This window comes from Nycticebus coucang, chromosome 8 (genome assembly GCF_027406575.1).
Source record: "Nycticebus coucang isolate mNycCou1 chromosome 8, mNycCou1.pri, whole genome shotgun sequence".
NCBI classification, from domain to species: Eukaryota; Metazoa; Chordata; class Mammalia; order Primates; family Lorisidae; genus Nycticebus; species Nycticebus coucang.
Genome location: NC_069787.1, coordinates 53318577 through 53341120, shown reverse-complemented (window position 1 = coordinate 53341120; position 22544 = coordinate 53318577). Strand labels below are relative to the sequence as shown.

Here is a 22544-nt window from a genome sequence, read left to right as displayed (position 1 = left end):
CTATTCCCCAATGCCTTCAGAATAAAAATAACTTTTCATTATCAAATTAATATAAATTTTATTATAGCATGCAGGGGAGGAGCCACAGTGCCCGTATCCATACCCTTGTTCTTGGGATAACCTGGGTTATTGCAAATCCAGACTGACCCAAAGCAGATTAACAATGCCTTCACCAAGCCTCCGTTTACTCACCTCCCATTGCAAATTAATACCACCCTTCTTTCATGGTTGTTGTGAAAATTAGAAAAACTTTCGTACACTCGGTGTTTAACGGACAGCATGGCCCATGGCAAGTGCCTAATGAATAGCAGCAACACTTTCTGAGAAAGGCACACAGAGTTATCTTTCCCTTGAATTATGTTAAAAGAATACAAGGTCTTTAGAAAGGTCGTGTGTGCTTTTAAACTCACCAAATTTTAGTTAATTGTGTGATAAAAACACCCTGCAAATAGCATCTAAAATGTAGAGAAGTGGAGGAAAGCTGTTAGTCACTCTCCACGGCAGCTCTGAGAACGGAAAGGCCAGCACAGATCCTTTCCATCAGGCACACAGACGGTCATTAAAGCTTAAAAGTTGAAAGTTTAAAAGTTAAAAAAAAAAAAAAATGCTCTGTAGGAGGAAGACCCTACATCTTGACGGCAATGATACCTGCCCTTTGACCTGCCATAGCAATGGAAGGGATGATTGCAGGGGCCGATGACTGCCTGCACAGGGGTACGAGAGCATGGTTTGAATCCTCAGCCTTTGTCTCTGTGAAGCGCTGCCAGCGCTCCCACTTGTGTCAGACAAGATCAAGGCAGATGCAGACACCATTGCAGAGAAGTCCTCTCCTTTCGAGAGCTGTTTTGTTTTCCAAAAGGCAAAAAAAAAAAAAAAAAAACCCATCATATATCACAACTAAGACCTTCGTTTCTTTTCAGCTTTTATGTGGCTGGGATTCTCTAATCACACTGTGTGGGGCCATGAAGAACGGTCCCAAAAATGATTCCTGGAAGAAGCAGAAAACCCCTCCTGAAAATACATCTTTTCTCTTGGCTGCTTCCCCAGAATTCCCCACAGGGAACCATCTCAAGCCAGCAGGAGGATGGATGGCCCAAGGTCTTCCCCCATTGCCGCCGCCCATGCTTCAGAGCTGATGACTGTCTCCCGCCTACAAAGCCACTGTCTCTGTGGAGGCCCACTCACTGGGCCCACTCAAACTCACTTCAAAAGGAGGAATTTCACATTCCTGCTCACCAGAGGGCAAAGACTCTGACCAGCAGCTCAAAAAAGCCTGCTGGAACTGCCAACACAAACACCTTCTCAACTTCCATTACAAGAGGTTTTCATCAACGCTTGGAATCCTTTGCATTATAGCAATAGATTTCCACCCCAAAAGAAGCATAGTAAAGAGTGGTCTCTATGGTCCCAAGAGTGCTTGGGCCAAATCAATTTATACTAACTCAAAAAGTCTCACTGTGGCATGGAGGCAGTATTTAAGCCTCTAGCGCTGGAGCCTGAGTTTGAACTCTAGCTCCATTATACTCGATAGCTGTGTGAGAGAGAGCAAGTTGCTTAACTTCTCTGAGTCTTGGTTTTCTTGGTTAACGCCTACCACCATGTCTTGCACCAAATGAGTACTCAAGAAAGTCTGTTCTTATTTCTGCTTCTATAAAAGCAGCAGCAAACAACAACAGACAACTAAGCAAAATGCTCTTTCGCCGTGTCTTTGTTTTCTTCCTGCTCTTATCTGGAGCAGTAGCTAGGTTTTGAATGTTCATTTTTCCTTTCTTGCTTGCTGAAACATGGTGTTGCTCTTCTAGAAACTAAAGGAGAATAGAGATATGAGCTGATGCTTTTTGTAGTGTTGATTTTTTAAAAAATCATCATTATCCCTTTATCCTTTTAACTGGTTTCTCATTCATTATTGTGCCTTCTAGCCTGGGCTATGCCTGCCCCTCCAGCACAGAGATGCTACAGGGTTACTCCCCTCACTAAGCTCTTCCTAGGTTCAGGAAGTTCAAAATCTTATAGCTAAGCAATCAAGGCTTTTACCCCTGTCCTGGCTGCTCTTTTTTGCCCCTCTTCACCTTAACTACAGAGCCTAGGCTACACCCTCCCACGTCCCTGCCTCATTTCTTCTGAATAGTGTCTTCCCATCTCTGTTACGTTATTTGGGCTCTCCACTTAGATCCACATATCTGGAAAAATCTCCATTTTTCCAGTCCAGTTCAAATATCATTACATTCATAGAAAATTTCCCTAACTCCTCCCTCCTCTGAATGCCCATGACATTTATGTAGAATTTGCCACCCTGTACCATGGGTAATGCCTCTTTGTCTCAGATTTTCATTCCAATATGCCTACTTGGCAGGGCCACCTAGCTATCCCAAAGCAGCTAAAACACAGCCTTGCCAAAATCTCTCTGTTCTTAGCTCCTACCATATTTTCCATGCTTGGTCCTACCTCCTTCAACAGTTAGGTAGGATCTTAAGTATGCAGGTAGGTCTTACTGAACCCAGGGAAAGCTGAGAAATTTGGCTTCCCAAAAAGAAGACTTCCTCCTGTGTCTCACAGAAGGGGGCATAGAAAAGTCATCCAGGAGGGGTGGGCACAGTGGCTCACACCTGCAATCCTAGCACTCTGGGAGGCCAGGGCAGTACATCACTTGAGCTCAGGAGTTCGAGACCAGCCTGAGTAAGAGAGAGACCTCATCTCTAAAAACAGCCGGGAATTATGGTGGGCACCTGTAAGTCCCAGCCTCTTGGGAGGCTGAGGCAAGATGGTCACTTGAGCCCAAGAGTTTGAGGTTGCTGTGAGCTAGAATGCCACGGCACTCTACCAAGGGTGACAGAGTGAGACTCTGCTTCAAAAACAAACAAACAAACAAACAAACAAAAGTTGTCCGAGGTGACTTTAGACACAGGTTTGTCATATCGTTCCATACAGCAAGAGCCGGCTCCTCTTTCTCCCCCCCCTCGCTGCCTCAGTGACTCACATTCTACTCCGCACGCCTGTTCCACGGCTTCTAATTACTGAATCTCTACCTCCTCATAACTCCATTTCTTAACAACTCACATGATTTCTTTATTCTATAAATATTTATTAAGTGTCTATTATTTTGTAGGTGCTGATTGGATAAGTCAGGTCCTTTCCAAATTGAAGTTCCAATCTGAACTGAAATACAGACATTGAACAAGCAATCAGGAGTGTGCCCCATGTTCCGGGGAAGCGACATGCACATATAACAGACCAACCTAATCCTGGCTGGGCTAGCTCCAATGAGGGGAAGAGGAGAAAGTGACATTTAAACTCCATTTGACCTAGGAAAAAAATTAAGTTATATCCATACTTCATACCTTACACTAAGATAAATTCCAGATGGTTCAAAGACTTAAATGCAAAAAATAAAAAAAAGACCATAAAAGTAGTAAAAGAATGTTTGTATCCCACCCCCAAATTCATAGGTTGAAATCCTAGCCCCCAAGGTGATGGTAGTAGGAGCCAGGGCCTTGGGGAGATGATTAGGAGTAAGAGTAGTGCCCTTATAAAAGCCTACGGGAGTTTGTCTGTCCCTTCTACGTTGAGGGGACACAGGGAGAAGGCTCTGTCCATGAGCCAGAAATCAGGCTCTCATCAGATACCTTATCTCAGACTTCCCGCCCTCCAGGACTGCGAGAAATACACTACCATTGTTTATCAACCATCCAATTTAAAATATTTCATAAGAGCAGCCAGAACTATAAACAAATGATAAAAATACTAAAAGAAATCACATAATTGTTCTTAAAATCTTGTAGTGTGGAAGGGGTTTCTAACCATGACACAAAATTTAGAGACATAAAAAACTGAATACATTTCTCTATATAAAAATAATTTTTAAAAACTTTCTGCATAACAAAAATTACCATCAGCAAAATCAAAAGAAAAGTGACAAACTGGCAGGAGGGAGCTTTTAAAACCCAGAACAAAGACAAATGGATAATTTTCCTAATATGTAAAGAGCTCTGACAAATACATTAAAAGGGGCCAACCAAAATAAAATGACAAAGTATAAAGATAATTAAATACATCCATTTACTTCTAATGAAATACAAGCAAATACATAAACTACAATTAAATTCTGGTTTTCACCTTCCATATCAACAAAAATAAAAATGTTTGGGTAGGCCAAGCATGGTGGCTCACACCAATAATCCCAGCACTCTGAAAGGCTGATGTAGGAGAACTGCTTGAGGCCAAAAGGAGTTCGAGACCAGCCTGGACAACATAGCAAGACCCCATCTCTACAAACGTTTTTTTTTTTTTTGTTTGTTTGTTTGTTTTGCAGTTTTTGGCTGGGGCTGCGTCTGAACCTGCCACCTCTGGTATATGGGGCTGGTGCCCTACTCCTTTGAGCCACAGGCGCTGCCCTCTACAAAAGTTTTTAAAATCTGCCAGGCATGGTGGCATATGCCTATAGTTCTAGCGCTTTGAGAGGCTGAAGCAGCAGGATTACTTGAACCCAGGAGTTCGAGACTATACAAGCTATGTTAGTCCCACTGCACTCTAGTTTGAGTGACAAAGTGAGATTTTGTCACTAAAAAAAGAAAACAATTTTGGAAAGCACACTGCCCTGGCAGATAGAAAATAGGCAGCCTTAACACATTGTTGATAGGAATGTAAATGGTTTAATCTCTATAGAAGACAACATAAATTTAGAATCTAGGAAATCTAGACAAACTAGAAACATATTGTCCTCAGAAGTCCACATCTAAGAATTTATCCTACAGATATATTTATATACACATGAAATTATGTCTATTCAAATTATTAATTGTAGCAGTCTGCATGAGAGGAAAAAAATTGAAACAAGGTAAAAGTCCATCAGCAAGAGACAGGTGCAGTGGGATAGAATGTGGAGGTGAAAGGGATGGAAAGTTTCATCTTTGGCTATGGAAAGATCTCACAGAGATTTTGCTACCAAAACAAAGTTCAAGGTCCAAAATGGTGTGTATGACATTATACCATTTGCATAGATATGATATGATATTATAAATATATGAATACTATTCATCTCTTTCTGTCTCCCACAATGTGCCTTCTGGGGGTGATTCCAATTATATACCACATACCTGTTACAGAGCAGGCTGTACAATTACTATTCTATTGAAAATGAATAAGTTAAGTGAATAAGAGAAGTAAATGAAGGAACGTACTTGGACAGTTGGCCCATCCTCTAAACTCAATGTCAGGGTGTTTTACACGTGAATACAGAAAGACAGAAGCTGAATCCAGCTACCTCATTCTAGAAAGTCTAAAATAAGTTCTTATGTAAGACAAATAAGCATTGAATGAGTTAGTTTACAAATTTATAAAGGTTACTTTTTGATAAGCATATTAGATTTTCTATGTTCACGTATCCATGTCTCAGAGGTAAAAAGCATTCAAGCTGATGATGTTGTTTTCAACTTTTCTCCCCCAGATATTTCAGTACTGTAAGGGAGAGAAGTTTAAAGTCTTTATTCTAACGGTTCCGTTTTTTTTTCAACTGGAAAAGTAATGGAGGCAGCCCACTTCTCCCTTGCACCACCCTCCATTCTCCCCGTCACCCTTGCCATGAAAACCTTCGCCTCCACCACAACTATGACAGCCACAACCACTGCCACTCACTGAACATCTGGCAGGTGCTAGGACTGTGCTCCACGCACAGTGGGCACCCCAACCACAAGCACATGAGGGAGAAGTTTTAATATTACTGTCTCCATTTTACAGACACAGAGATAGGCCTAGAGATAGGAAGTATCTTGTCCCAAGTGCTACAGCAATGATGATATTCTTTCTTAGAAGGTAGTTCATTTAATTTTCTATATTTAATATTCCAACAATAGATAACAGTTTAAATAACTTGTCTCCTTAGTGAAATATGATTACCAAGTTAGAGCAAGTCTAGTAGAGACAACACATGTGGAATCCAAGACCAGTGTTTCTTTATCTGCTCAGGAATCCCTAAAAAGCCCTGCTTTGCATATTTAGGTGGCGGAAAAGCACCCACACTCAGCAGTGAGATAGGACGCCTATCTGCCAATTACCCAGTAAGTGTTTCTCACCAAGGCCCATTCATTGCAGGTTATCAGAAGATTCTCCAGTTATTCATTATTATAACCAACTCATTCTCCCCACGGTTATTATCTATGAGGAACATATCATGCTGTCCTTGGAACCATCAAACTGACATATGATTAAATAGCAGAGGGTTCTGAAGTTAAATTTAAAACCACACTTCTTACACTTCATCTCACACATCACATCAAGATCTGTTCAGCCACAGAAATAGTCCAGTTGACCAACACCAAGGGCCAGTGAGAGAGTATTCTGTTACTTCTTGTTCCCCATCTGAGAAAGGTGGTGATTCCGTTTTCAAAACTCTCAAAAGAGATTTTCCCAGGACCTAATGTAGAAATTTGTAAAGTGATTCAATTCTCTGTATGAAATACTTCCCCCACCCCAAGTTAAAACGTCACAAGAGCTGCTAATGTTCACCCTTGTTTCTTCCAGATTATGGGTGGAGTCTCACAAGAAATAGTACATTTCTTCAAAACACTCTGTTACACACTTTTCACCTTTCACTGAAAAAAAAAAATTATCGTCAAGTACAAATTATTATACATATGACTCTGTATATATTAATAAAAGAAGTGCTTCTATTAATAATATTACCAGTCTAAAAAATAAAAAAAAAGAAGAGAATGTCTACATGTTTGCTCTCTGCAAAGTGGAGTTAAAACATGTCTCACTGTTCTTGGACTGAAAAAGGAGCCACAGAGGCTCTTTATGGGGAAATTTATTTCCATTCTGAATCCTATTCTATAGTTTCTAGCATTAAACTTTGGCTACAAGAATAATTCTACAGAACCCAATTTATGTTTGCAGGGGCTATAAATTTGAAAAAATTAAAAAGAAATTTCTCCTCCAATAAAATAGTAGCACCCAAAAGCAACATCACCCAATTTCTGGCTTCCTATTATCTTCTGTTTCTCATATTCATTTAGTTTAATATTGCAATGAATTATTATTTATGTAGTATTATTGAATTTAGAGTACAATGAAAAGAGTGACAATACATATTAAAATCATCAGAATCCCCCACAGGAAAAAAATGTCCAAAGGCTTTGTTAGATATAAAAACAATGTAGTTTCTTTAGACAAACACTCATACTACTCACTCATTTTTAAATAGGTTTCCCCCCAAATGTAAGCTTGACAAAAATGTGACATTCCACAGTGTGGAAATTCTAAGCACCTTCACCCCACAGGGAAGAAAGTCCCAGTCATTGAACGGTTAGGTTTCCCTACAACTTCAGCTAGTATTGTAGGTAATGAAGTGACAGAATTCACATTTCATAAGAAAAGCCATATAAAGGAAATAAGATATTATTTTTCTAGAAAGTGATTTATAATAATACCAAGAAACTATTTTTTAAAAAAATTCCTTCCCCTTCTCAACATTTACAGAACAAGCTAACATATCTTGAGAGATTTACTATTTGCTGATATTCATCCATATGGTAGTACCAACCAAAAGCCAAGAGGATGGGAGGAACAGAGAAAAGAAAAGATTCTGGAAACAAAAGTACAGATGAATAGTGAACTTCACCAGCTTGGTATCTCTTATTCTGGATCAACTCTTCACAGACCTACCTAGGACCATCTCTTAATTTTGCTGCTGTTGTTTTTTCCAAGGAACCTCAGAAACATATTGCACCACAAAACATTTCAACTACAACAGCAATTATTTTACTTCACCATTCTAGAAGGTACACACAGAGCATAAGACCAGCAAAAGCTAAATAGAAAAACAATATGGAGCATAAAGCCCCCGTTCCATAAATCAGAGCTGGCTCAGCAAAACATTAGCCATAGTAAGTCCACCAAGGCCAGGATCGGAAAGGTGCAAGCACCGAACCCTGGCTAAACCTCAAAGGCTCAAAAACCATTTCTAAATATAGAACCCACTTTATGTTTGCAGGAGCTGTAAATCAAGGAAAACAACTTTTTCCATCCCCAATAAAATATCTGCACCCAAAGCAAAATCAGCCAATTTCTGGCTTTCTACCAGTTTTGCTTGGGCATAAAATTTTCTGACACTTCACCAGAAATGTCAGCATTAGTATAAGGCAGGTTTAAAGAGGGAAATAATTTTCTGACCTGTGGATAACCCCTTCAACCCAACAGGAAAAGAGGGGGAAAAACACACCTGAAACCCAGTTTTTCCAGTTATTAGTATAAATGATACAAAGTATTTTTCTTAGTGGCCAAATCCTTCCCTTATAGGAAGTGTTGGTCTTTGAATTCAGTGAGAGGACGGATCATGTCTGTTTCACTGCTATATCCCCAACACCTACCCAGCAAAGACATGGAGGATTTCAACAAATAGTCAAGGAGGAGGGGAGAGGAAAGCTAGAGAGGAAGAGAAGGAGAGAGGGAGAGAGGGGGAAGGTGGAGAGAGGGAGGAGGAAGGTAGAAAGGTGGGAGGGAGGAGGAGGGACAGAAAGGGGGAGGGAGAGAGATGGAGAGAGGGACAGAAGGAGGAGGGAGAGAAGGGGGGAGGGAGAGAGATGGAGAGAGGGACAGAAGGGAGGAGGGGAGGGAGAGAAGGGGAAGGTCGAGTGAAGGGGGAGGGGGAGGAAGGGGAGGGAGAGAGAAGGAGAGAGGAGGGGGGAGGAGAGAGAAGGGGGTGGGAGCAAACAGAGAGGAGGGGGAGAAGGGGGAGGGAGAAAGAAGGGGGAGGGAGGGGGGAGGGAGAGAGGGGAGGAGGGGAAAGAGAAGAATAGAGAAAAGAGAGAAAGAAAAAAGTAGGAGAGAGAAAGTAAAAGTTAAATAGAGATACTCCTTTCCTTTTTTCCTATCTCTATTTTTCTTGAACTTTTGAACATCCAGGCTTGATAGAAAACCAATTCTAGCTTTTCTCAGTGGTTCCTATCTGAACCTAGATAATCAACCAAGAAAAAGGTGGGAAGGGTAAGACAGAGCTAATGGGCACTTCTTTCTTCACCATTTATTAAACAATATTCAAGAATATGACTGGCTCGGCGCCCATAGCTCAGTGGTTATGGCGCCAGCCACATACACGGGGGCTGGTGGGTTGGAGTCTGCTAAACAACAATGACAACTACAATTAGTTGGGAGGCTGAGGCAAGAGAATCACTTAAGCCCAAGTTTTGAGGTTGTTGTGAGCTGTGACGCCATAGCACTCTACTGAGGGCAGCATAATAAGACTCTCTCTCCAAAAAAAAAAAGAAAAGAAAAAGAAAAAGAATATGACTGCCATCTCCAGGATGTGGCAAGACACACTTTCGGGAGCCAGAGGCTAGTCTAGGGGGTCAGGGAAGTGGGTAGAAGAGCTGGAGGGGCAGGATTAGCACACAGAGGAACCAAAGTGGGGCAGAGGGGAGGTGGATCTCAGAATGACCGTAAGGTTGGCTGTATAGCAGGACACTTTTTTACCCAAAGCACTTCATGAAATATATTCTATGAACACCACATTTGGGAAACCAAAGATTGAACAAAATTGCACGGTTTCCTCCCTGCAGACCTTCTCCAAGCTTTTACTATGAGATTAGAGCAGAAGCAGTAAAAGATTCAATTTGTAAATCAGAAAGGATTAATTTTGGGGGGGGGGATCCAACTACGTCACTTACTAGTTGTATTAACTTGAGCAAAATACTCGACTTTTCTGAACTGCAGTCTCCTCTTTGCCAATATGAAAAAAATGATAGTCCAACCTCGCTGGGAGAGGTAAATACTATAGAAAAAGTGTGCTGGCACTTAGTTAGCACCAATGGTAATGCTGCTGCTGCTACCACTTCTATATTCCTGTTCATATTTGTATTATCATCAACCTGCATCATGAATCTAAAAATGAGACTGGGACACGCAACATTTCATGAATCTGATGTAACATGCCGCGTTTCTTAAACAGTTCAGTTAGTTTTTCATCAGGTGTTGGTAAATGTGGGGCCAGCACGTAGCGCCCAGCCTACCATAGGGTAGGTGCTCGATATGTATTTGTGGTGAGAATGAGGTAAAGAACTGACCCTACCAAAGAGAAAATTGCAGAACAATAAAAAGATGCTCTGGGAAAGGTGTTTTTCATTATTTCTTTGGGCAACAGGCTCTGAGGTCCGGGGGGAGTGACTTCGGCTTTTGCTGGAAGAATAAGGGATTGAGAGCACAGTGTTCAGCTTTGGGGAAACATCACAAAGAGTTTATTTTGGGAGAAGTGTTTGAAGTGACTCTGCAATATGAGCTCACGCCTGCTGCCAGGCGCCAGCCATCAGCTTGAGCCTGCTTGCAGGGCGGTGCACTGGGCCTGTCACCGGCAGCCCCTTCGCCAGACATGTGATGCCCATGTGCAGGCAGGGTTCCAGGAGCCTTTCTCCAAAGATGGCTCCGTCCTCTCCAAGACAGGACACCGAGGCCCAAACAAGGAGATATCTGAATCGGGATCTACAACGAGCTGGAGGCTGGGTAAGCCCAGGAGAGGGCCAATCTTCTGGTTCTACTTGCTTGCATCTCTGGCAGGATTCTGAAGTGCATCCCAAAGGAGATTTTTTTTCTTTTAATCACATGCCAATCTCCCAATTAGTTCCTAGAAATGAGCAAGTTTCACATAAACCCTCCCCTTGAATACAATAAAGAGATATTGTGTTAAACTGCTGCATCTTCCCACTGGTTTGTGTACAGAGATTCCCAAACAGAACTGGAGTTTACTGGAACGGAGACATGAACAGGTTCAGAATACGACATTTGTATTTTACCAAACCCAATGCTTAATATACGCTTGATAAATTCCACCTGAATTTAAACATGAGCGTCCATATAGAGTTTGAAAAGAAAATGATGTCATCTAAAAAAATAGTTGCAGGGGAGAACATTCCTTGGAGTCTACAGTACACAGAGAAGCCCCAAGACTTAGTAAAACTTCAGATTGGGAGGTGGGATAAGCAGGGAAGACTATAAACTTCTACAATAAGAACGACCAGACATGAGTTTTCTAAAATACATGGTATGTATTTATACAAACACACACATATATGCACACACATACACATAGATGCATCTCAACTGTAAGCCTTATAAAGACAGCATATGGGCCAGAGAGCCCACATTCAACTCAATTATTACATTTCATTTTATTTTAACTGGTAAACCTGGAAGCAGTTGGGAAAAAAAGCATAGTTAACTCTGGAAACGTCTCAAAGCTCAAGAAAGCTTCCAGGACTCTGCTGACTTTTTTATTTCCAGGAGGCAGGGTTGTTCAATTCCTCCTATACCAAAAATACAACCAGAGATCTATTCACAATCATTACACATTTTCTCTACCGTGTTCATTGAGGCAATAGGTTAAATCCTGGAATAATCTGAACCGTGAGTAATCCCTTTTACCAAACTCAATTGGCACACCCTGCCCCCTGTCCAAAGAACCACTGACCACCCATAACCTCTCACAGCTCTAACCCTACACCCTATCTTCTGAAAGTCAGAGTTCATGTTTATTTACCATGAAACAGGAAAAAACAAACTACTACCTGATAAAGTTCCTGGTGCGCACAACGGAATATGGGCAAAAAGCCTTCAGATCCCAATGGGGAGCCTGGGATCGACATGTAAGAGCAAAAGTGGTCCACGGTCTCAAGGGTTTCACCATGAAGAGGTACAGTTAAAGGGCAGCAAAGGGAAGGCAAACGAGAACGAAAACAAAAAAGACAGGCAAGGAGAAGGGCTTAAAGTTCCACTGAACGAGTGCATCCAAAACTCAGAGGAAAGGTTCAAATGCATGTAGACAACGTGTCCCCCGCCATGACGAAGTCTGTGTGTCTGCACGTAGCTGTACCAGATTTGTTCTATTCCAGAAAGCAAATTAACAGTCACTTTCTAGTGAGAGAGTTCTCCAGGACTATGCTTTTAATCTCTGCTCAGCCCTCTCTGTGGGAAAACTTTTGAGAATGGGGTTTCTTTCAATGCGATGGCGTTCATGCAGTCCCTGGGGGATATGTAGTTGACAAGTGGCTACAGACTACAAGCCACTGGAGTTGGAAGCCAGCAGGGGGATGAAATCGGTATATGAGAAGGAAGCCTCACTTTGGAATAAATAATCGATTTGGTGGCCTGGGTGATAGGACAGAATAAACGGGTACAAGCTCCCCATAAAAAAAATAATATAACTTACTTTTCAAAATGACAACTATATTGACTATCAATTTCATTTGAGACTTTCTTTTATTGAGATTTAGAGCTAGCCTCAGTTGACAGTTGAATGAGCATCTTTTAGTAAACTCACTGATGGTTAAAGAGATCACTATATATTCATGTGTTATCAGAAAGAGACGACTTCTTTGACTTAAGAAGAAATTGCTGGCTTGGGCCTCCTACATTAGAGGAATTAAGCCTGTGATGCATTTTCAAACAAAATGTCCATTTCATTTCTTAATACTGAGTGTACACAGTCAACCATGAATCTAGTTTTACACTTGGTTCCATATGCAATGCCATAGGTAATTAAAGAAGGTCCTATGGTTAATAAAAATGAAGTTAGAAAGTTAAAACCAAAACAATGTCAGGAAATAACATGTGTGTACAATATGTTACCAAGACACTGATAATTTTCAAAAGTGACTTGAAAAAAAAAGGATTATAAATCTCTCAAAACATGGTGATTTATTAAGCAAAAAGTCTGGACGAGCTATTAAATTTAGCTTTTAAGTTGCTGTGTCACGGGCAGATCTTTTGTTCCCCTCGGTTAAATTTAGCATTCTGCATTTCATGTATTCCACATCTTCATGTCGTATCATCATGCAATTTTCTGAGCTGCTCAGGAGAGATGCACTCAGGAGTTATCACAATGATTTCTCTTACTGATTTTGTAATCCAGGAATAGAACTAATCAAGTGATTCAACAGTGGTTTATTTTCAACTCTTCTTTGCCTTTTCCCATCTATACAGACAGCCTTCTGGTAAAATAAACCTTCCCTATGCATGGGATGAAATGTGAAAAAAAAAAAAAATGTGGTGGCCAGAGGAAAACCATTTCAGAAACATGTTTGTTAAACAAGTGCAAGCAATAAATTGAGCTTAGGAGGGAAAAGCAGTTAAAAGAAAAACTGAAAGTACTGACCTGAGAGTCAAGCTGATTGGAGCAAGGGTGAAAGCAGCAATTTGGAGGATAAGCAGAAAGGAAAGGGGATAGCAAAAGAGAATAAAAGGAAGGAAACGCATTAGTTTTAAACATACAGCCAACAAATGTTATATTAGCAGGTTTATAACCAAACAAAGCAAACTTTTATCTGATATTACCCCCCACAAGCCCCAGGCATGCACTGTAAGCTGTTGCATTAAATATCATACCTAGGAAACTGGTATCTGCTCTCATGCACATCATTACAACAGGCACTGATGGGAACCAGAGGTGTGCTCCCACGGTACAATGACAGCATTAGTCCTTCCGTGGAAGGATATTTATAGAGGGGTTCCTATCTGTGTGCATATAAAATTTTATTATTTAATAAACTGAGATGGAAATTACTAAGGTATTAGGTCCGGCAGGAAGCGCAGATGTCAGGAAGATTTTTATTTGAGCCAGTAAGTTGGATGGTTATATCCTATGAGATATTTTTCCTTCATCCCTAGAAACCAAAAGGAGCCGAGCAGTTTGGCTTTCAGTTCAAAGACTTCCATTTTAGACGCTTACAGAGTGCTGTACCTAGCAATGATCAAAGACCTGGTGAGGAAGGCTTTTGGTGGGATGCCACCTGCCCATCAGCCTCCCGAGCAAGGACAGAGGAACTTCCAAAGCTGAGAGTAATTTTTTTCAGTTGTGAAAATGAGGCTCTGACTTCATCCCTGAAAATATCCAGATGCTTGGTAACTTATTTGTACAAAAATATCTAACATGCCCTTCTAATTAGTCAAAATGGTAGTCTCAACACCAAGCAAAAAGAAACAACTACCAAAAAATCATACTCATCTTCCAGGCTACCACAAGAACACAATGTGGACCTTCATTTTGTTAACCTATAAAATGCCCTTTGCGAAAGCAAAGTGGATAAACAAATACTTTACCAGCTATCCACTCAGTGGGATCCCTCTGTCTCATACTATTAGGAAGTAGTTTTAAGCATTTCACACAGGAAGAAAAAACAAAACAGAATAAAACAAATCCTCAAGATAAAGCTTAAACTAGAACATTTCAAATGAAAACACTGTTGACTATGATAATAAAACTGAAAGAGAAAATTTAAGATTAAACACATGGGGAAAGTGTGAATTTGATAATCCCTCCTATCTGAAATCTTCCTGCGGAGTGTTTCATGATCATAAACACACAGCTGGTCCCAAATGAAAGTTAGATTAGACCATGGTCATTGTGGGGACTTTGGCAACACTGGCACCAGCTGCCATTTCAAATCCCCCTGGATCAGAAGTAATTAAACTGAGGTCCATGGCCAAGCCTTAGGGAGTCCTAAGCACATATTTAAGGTTAAGATGCCTCTTCCAAGAGCTCCTAGTTTTCATAAAATTCTCAAAGATGTTCATGACATCCTTGATGCCTCCCAAAATGTTGCTAGGCATGGTATAGAACCATCTGTCACTTGTCTTCAAGAAATCCCTTCGAATACATTAACAAAATAAATGGAAATTACTCAGCAAGAAGAGTTTATATCAAAACAAATAAAATTGGCATCAAGTTTTTTCCGTGTACTATTAGACTTCTAGAAAATATTATCACAATTTAAAAATAAAAATAAAGCTTAAGTTTACATTTTGAAAAGAGTTCTGAAAGCCATCAAGGAAATTATGTCATCACATTATTAAGCAAATCAGAAGAAAATTAATAGTCTCTTCCTCAACCTCACATTATTCTCTTTTAGGTATCTAAAATGATTTCTTAATGTCCAGATGTCCGGTAGTATTAGTCCTTGATCCAGATAATGAAGTGGAACCTGGTTATCCATTCTGATGTTATACCTCCTGGGTAGAACCCAGAGGAGGCCTCACCACCCTCTCCAGAATGGGGAGAGATGTGATGGAGGGCTCAGTTTGCGCATTACTGATGTGTTTGAGGGCTCAGTTTGGGCATGGTTCATGCAGCAACCCATCGTCTAGATCAGCGGTTCTCAACCTGTCAGTCACAATCCACAGGATCTGTATCAAAGGCTCGTGGCATTAGGAAGGGTGAGAACCACTGCTCTAGATGAAATAAGGTAATGACGGGAAAGGTCACTGGACTGATTCCTTCCCATGGGTAGGATGTGAGAAATCTGGTGGTTAACTCTCTTAACATCGCTTTCCCCTAAGGAACCAAAAGATTAATCCTGAAACTAAATAAGACTCAGAAACCTTGATGAGCACTGACACAGAAGTGCCACATGTTTCACAGCATCTAAAGTTTAATTAGCTATTTGGTTATCTAACATATGTGACATCTAACATGGGTAAGGGAATAAAGACTTTAGTGCGATCTGGGCCCACTCTCAGGAACCTGCCCAAGCCCCACCATGTACCCAGTAACCAATGCTCCCTCCAGGAGCAGCCTGCAGTCCAGGGCAGAAGCTCCTGACGGGGCCATCAGCTTCAAGTACAAGAGTTTATGGACAAAACTGTACATGGGACCACACTGGAGCAAAATGCAGTTAAAAAGAAAAATCTTTTATGGCTGATGAAAAACATCATTTGTGGAATTTAAGAGGTAAATGTAAATGCCAGCCATGTGCTGTTTGGAATGTATACATTGGGGGGGTGGAAATCAAAAATAGGAAGATTAACAGAATGGAAAGTAAACATGAACTGCCCTCTGAAAGAGAAATGGGCCACTGTCAGGGTCGTTTGAGTTATTCCTAACCCTGTACCCTTTGTTGCATATGACTGAAGTTCTGGAATATTTTAAAACACTTGCTGCTTTTAAGAGATTTCTTTTCCCTCTGCTAGGTCACATTACAAGCCAGAGACCACAAATTTATTTCAACTTCAATATTTTGGTTTTCAAAATCACAAACTTAATTGCAAACACTTCTCCATGACTCAAAAATGGAGATATATGTCACATTGCTAAGAAATCTTTACTTCCCAACACTATATGAGGTATGAATTTTGTAGTTTAAGCCAGCATATGGCAATACTGCCCAATCTGAAAAAGTCTGCCTGACAGCTCGGGGAAGAATACACATGTAGCCCAGCAGATAATGCTTCAGAAACACAAGCCAAGGCTGAGCCCTCCTTTTCCCAAGAAACTTCCCCTATGTATCTCTACCCCCACCTCCTCTGGGGCCTGGGCTGGGGCTGGGGCTCAGACATTTTCCAGACTATGTTCTGCTGCTGGACAGAAGACGCAGGCAGTCAGAGAACTGGTGCAGAGTCCGGTCCCAGCACACGTTTTATGAATTAGAGTGCCTGGGAGGCATCAGCTTTAAGGAGAGCCAAAGGCAAAGATAAAGAAAATGTGCAGAAAGTACATAAAGATAAATGCCTGTAAAATCACTGCTCCTTTAATGCATTCCATATTGAAGAAATAAAAATGTGAATATCCTTGATGATTTAATGGCAATAGTGTCCAGCTAAGACCTGTTTGTTCAACTAGACAATTAAGCTATTTATACGTAAACGTTTACAGTGGCTGATCCTGAGTTTCAGTTACAGTTGTAGGCAACTAGTTTCGTGCAGAGAAATGCCTCTAAATGTGGGGCACGTCACTTTTCCCCCCATGAAAAAAAAAGCTCATAAAACAGAAGCAGATCTCTTGTGGCCCGACAGTCATGCCTGCTGGGGGAGGGCTCTCTGCTGGCGGCATGAGTGTTAAATGCTACTGGCCTCGTGCTTTCTTCTGGCCCATGGATTGTTCTCAGTGGCTCCTATGTCAGCCCCAGGTGCAGATCATGAACTTTGATTCTGCAACCTGGAGGAAGTTACTTAAATCTATGTAAGTCATAGATCCTCATCTGTAAAATGAGAAGAATGATAATTTCTATGTCGCGGCTAAGATTCAATGATACACAGCATGAAGGTCAAGTGTTTAGCAAAGTACCTGGAACACAGTGAGCATAGAGCATACATACCCCTTTACGATGATTAGAATACTGTTATTAATGTTAGCAGCATCATATCTGGGGCTTCCCTCATAGGCTCTCTGCTTCTCAGAGCAGTGGAGCAAGAGTCAGGAAACCTAAATAAAGCTTCACATCTCTTTGGCCACAGGATCTAGATATGTGATCATAACTGCCCTGTGTTCTCATGCTAGCTTTAAAAAAAAAAAATTGTTTTGAACTTTTGCCAAAGTAGCCAGGTAGATACATCTAAAATCAACAGTATTCCCAGTTTTTTAAGAATCAGTAGGCTGGTAGAACATTCTTACATTTTAAAATTAAAACTTATAAAGATTTTAATTGATACTGTTACCTCAGGAAAAAAGAAATCCTTAACTTTATTGCCAAAATGATCACACTGAATAAAAATCAGACTATAATCAAACTAATGCTAAGATTATTAAAAGAAATATTAATTGATGTGGAATTTATAGTAAATACTATATTCCAAAATGTTATTGAAATTTTATTGGAAATTATCCTATTTGTTCAATGCACAGCCAATTAGTATGAAGAATGTATTTGTTTTAGCATTCACCCGTTCATACTGATGTAAGTGTCTCACCTTACGCACAGACCAGGGGTTTGCAAAGCATGGGACATTTTAATAGATTGTTAGAAATTCGGTTCTAACAAGATTCAAGGCCACACAGCTGGCACAAAGCAGAGGCAAAACTTGAACCCAGGTCTTTCTGTCATTAAATCGCATGATCTTTCCCCAAGACCACAGAGAGCTACTTCGCATTCATCTTGAAGTCCTTCAGGGCCTCACAAGTGTCTCGATCAAAGCTGGCAAACATTCACTGATTTATTCAAAATTTTCTGATCTCTTCCATATGGACTAAATCTAGGAAAGACAAATTCTGCTTCATTGCTGAACCAGAAAGAAATTCTCAGAGGTTATGGAGTTACGTAAGATTATTCAGAAAGTTTTTCCTTACATGAAGTATAGGAAAAAGCATTAATAGTAAGTTTATTTTTAGATCCCATGCTATATATAAATATAATATGGATATGATTTATCTGAAAATTGGAATGTTCTGAACTCTGATATGACCCTCTTTGTTTTTAGACATAGTTTGCTATCACATAGGCCTTATTCAAGCATATTTATTGACCATGTGCTATAAGGTCCTCTCAGATGATTAATCTCCAGAATGAATCTGTCATGGTGAGTCAAAAGACATCCAAAGATATGAGCTCCTCCCCCTACCCTAATTTGAATGAAGAATTATCAACTATATTCTTCCATATTTTGGAGCTCAAGGCAAATCTATACCACAAATGTTTATCTTTGATGAGAAAGGACTCAGGTTCCAGGAAGTCAAAGGCTGAATTTCTTACCAACATTTCTGGCAAGAATGCTAGATCATGAAACATTCAAAAAAGTTGATCATCATTTTCTTAAACACTGAAGAGGTACATAACACCTCAAAAGACAAGCCAATTCCCTTCTTAGTAACCTAACAGAAGACACATCATGCTTAACAGCACAGCCCACATCCCTAGCTTGTTCCCACCTGGTAACATGGACCAACACCCCAAATCCACCACAACCTGAGACTCCATGTTCACCCACTGTTGACAATTCACAGGACTGTGAAATTTACCTCTCCAGTTCTGCGATCTTCTTGTCTTTGTCATTCTTTTCATTCTCTACCTCCTTGAGGATCTCCAACAACCGGTCAACTTCTGCCTGGGCCTTGCCACACTCGTTGCGGTAGTAAGATGCCTCTTTATCAAGCTGTTTCATTCGGTCTGCAAACTCAGGGTTCATCCTGGAGTCATCTTCAATATTATGTGCCTTCAACATTACATTTTTAAAGAATATCATTAAGACAACAATTTGGAACATTACACAGTGCAGTCACCAATGGCCCAGAAATTAACTTTGGAGAGAAAATAACCAAGAATTATGGGTATAATTGTCAGTGCAAAGGCAAAATGGGAAAAATACCACATTGCAGCTACCTTAGAATAATGTTGATTTTAAATTATATTACAGTTGCACAGGGAAGTTCCTTTCATTATTGATATTTTGTTGCGTTAAATATTGCTGCTACTTTTGGCTTCTCTTTCCACCCCAAACTAGGGGATGGGTGGGGTTAGAGACTGGGATGTTTTTATTCCAGGTCATTTGGCAAGCAGAGCTAAGACAATTCAACTCCTCACAGTTCAGGAGGTGATTCGTACCAAATGCTTTCATTTCCAATGCAGAGAAACTGAAACAATGCAATATGATTTTCCAAGAACCGCCCAGGGCCTACGTAAAGCCAGGTAGCACAGAAGAGACCCAGCGACTGAGCGACACTTCATCCCACTCAGAAGTTTCAGCAGAAGGCGCAGTTTGAAAGGAAGACTTAGAAGTGAGGGAGGGCTTTCCAGCTAACAGTCATACCCATAAATTCCAGTTCTTTTGAATACATGTAACCTAAACCAGGAGGAGGATGAGCTAATTCATGACCAAGCACACAGACAAGGATCTGCAAACACATGCATGGGTGGGTGGCAGCTTTACACACGAGAACAGACACAGGCAACAGCACAGGAACAACACTGCAGAATCATTTGCAGCCAAAGTATTTGTGGTTTCGTGTGCGTGTGTGTGTGTGCGTGTGAGTGGGATCAGACTTTTTTTTTCCCAAAATAAACTTTTGGCTGAAATATTCCCAGACAGATAGAAGTAACACTGCACTGCGATATTTTTGCCTACCCCTTGTTTCCCATTATTCCTAAATGACTTCTTCAAAGAGCAGGTAGGGAAAAAACAAGGAATTTAACAACAGTGCACATTGAACATGGGAAGTTCAGAGAAGTCATAGATGTCTGTATCTCTAAAATGAAACATTAAGCGTTTGTTAGGACTTCAGTTGTTCTGCTGTTTTGCTATGTAGAGCAGACGTTTACTAGGTTTTTATGTTACTTTTTTTTCTTTTTTTTTAATTTCAGGGAAAAAAACAAGGCAAGCAAGGTATAGCTACTGTGGGGGGTCCAATGAATCATGCATGGATAGAGAAATTAATACTAATACTACTGTTAGAAGGCTGACAGTCTTTGCAATGATTTAGTAGAAAAAATTCACAAATTAGTATAAATAAAATAAATTTATTGCTTATGACAAAATAATCATTTTAAAAATAATATTTTTGCATGTAACATATTATTTAAGCATGAGGATGAAGGGGAAAATTTGCTTCCACGTTCTTAAATCTAAGATTTCCTTATTTAAGAAATAAGCTCAACTATGCAAAAGAACTTGGGAAAAATACATGACAATTCAACATACTATCAGACACTGGTTTACTCCCCTTTACCAATACTTCTCAGAAAACATTTATTTTTGCTTTTTTAGTATACGTACTCTGGGTTTCATTTTAATTGCTTATTGGCCTGTTTCAATATAATTAAAGTAATCTGAAACAGAATGCTGAGCTAATGTACTGTTAGGAGTTTATTCTTCTAATCATTTTTATTTTAAAGTACTGAGTATTTAAATTTCCTAATCTCCACTTCAAATATGTAGAACAGATATCCTATTTAAAGTAACTACTCTATACACCTACTTCTATTTATGATAACGAGAATTAACTCATTACTTCTGTGACCAAAAAGCACTTAAATATAGTTTTTAAATAGCTAAGGAAAAAAACTTCATGTTAACCTATTCTCCAATTTTCTTCTATTTTACCATTATTTTATAGCAGGTAAAAACCTTTTTATGACATTTCTTAAACTATCTGGCCAATGCCATTATGATCTTTAAAAAAGAATTAATGCCCATTGACTCACGAATGGACTAGCAAATTGTGGTACATGTATACCATGGAATATTACGCAGCCTTAAAGAAAGATGGAGACTTTACCTCTTTCATGTTTACATGGATGGAGCTGGAACATATTTTTCTTAGCAAAGTATCTCAGGAATGGGAGAAAAAGTGTCCAATGTACTCAGCCCTACTATGAAGCTAAATTATAGCTTTCTCATGAAGGCTATAACCCAACTATAGCACAAGACTATGAGGAAAGGGCCAAGGAAGGGGAAGGGAGGAGGGAGGTTAGGGTGGAAGGAGGATAATGGGTGGGGCCACACCTACGGTGTATCTTAGAATGGGTACAGGCGAAACTTACTAAAGGCAGAATACAAATGTCTACATACAATAACTAAGAAAATGCCATGAAGGCTATGTTGAACAGTTTGATGAAAATATTTCAGATTGTATATGAAACCAGCACATTGTACCCCTTGATTGCAATAATGTACACAGCTATGATTTAACAATAAAAAAAATAAAATAAAATGAAAAAGAATTAATGAATGGTATATAACAAGCAGCTAGAAGCACTCAAAACAAATGAATAAACATATTTTGATTACCTGTTCCTAACCAGAGTTAAAATTCCTTTCCTGACTTTGGTTTATAAAAGTTCACAAAGAACTTTTAGCTGGTTTACATTAGTTGTTTTGTTCTTATTCTCATTATCATCCTTATTTATTTAGTACACAAGTACAGAATTACTAGTTGTGAAACCTAGATTCTAAACCTAGCTCTTCATTTTACATTCACAGGCAGATGAATTAGCCTAAGAACAGCAAAAATATCATGAAATAACAAAGGGAAGAGATTATTCATTTGTGTTTTTATTATTTTATAGATCTCTCACAAAAATGAGGCTCCTTATACAGCTAAGTTAATATAGCTTTATTTAATTTTCATCAACAAGATATGACCTATTCCATTAAGAAAAAAAAATACCTGATAGGTTTACAGAGAAAGCACAATCTGCTAGTGACAATTATGAGTGCACATTTCTTATTTTAGATCCTTGAAGAAAAGAGGAAAATCAATACAGCCAGTTTTCAACATTGTGTGAAATCAGATGGGCTTGTATCAATTCAAACTAGTAAGTCAGTGTAGTTAAGGGACTCATTATATGTTTGGAGGTACAGAAAGTCTAGGGGGAAAAAAATGTGCCTGGATTTAGACCTTAACCTCTGTTGACCTCATCCAATACTGAAATTAGGTCACATTATTAAATTTCCAGCTAGCCAGATGTATGTTAGATACTACTTGTGGGTATTAATGGTCTTCCATTAATATAAATAAGCAGCCTCAGAAATACCTGTGACTTAAATATATTTATCACTGTAACAATATCTACTGATTTCTAGGCAAAAGATTTTATGTCAAAACCCCTTCAGTCTTGGTGCCAGAATTCCTGGAAAGGCTATTCAGTAAAGGTATAAATAGGTCTTATTTTTAAAATTGTAAGTCAATCAAAACCTTTAAGAGGCAGTTAGATAGAAATGGGAGTGAAACAGCTGCTTCTTGGATCATGGCTGCACTCCATAGGGAGACAGCGAACAAGAGCGTTTCACGTGATTGGGAAGGCTGGTGAGTCCCCAGCCCATCCTAAGGTATTGCAGGCAAACGCCTTCACAGTATTTAT

The 22544-nt window shown here is 39.7% G+C and overlaps 1 protein-coding gene across 7 annotated transcripts in view; it reads right to left on the bottom strand.

Moving 5' to 3' along the window:
* Positions 1-22544, bottom strand: part of ERC2 (ELKS/RAB6-interacting/CAST family member 2) — a 1052138-nt gene that overhangs the window by 467080 nt on the left and 562514 nt on the right. For all 7 annotated transcript variants that reach the window (XR_008381889.1, XM_053600429.1, XM_053600428.1 and 4 more), the window contains one exon: positions 18707-18900. Coding sequence is in view for 6 of the 7 variants with exons in the window: in XM_053600429.1 (XP_053456404.1) it covers positions 18707-18900 (194 nt within the window). In the remaining variant the exon portion in view is untranslated. The remainder of the gene's footprint in view (positions 1-18706; positions 18901-22544) is intronic.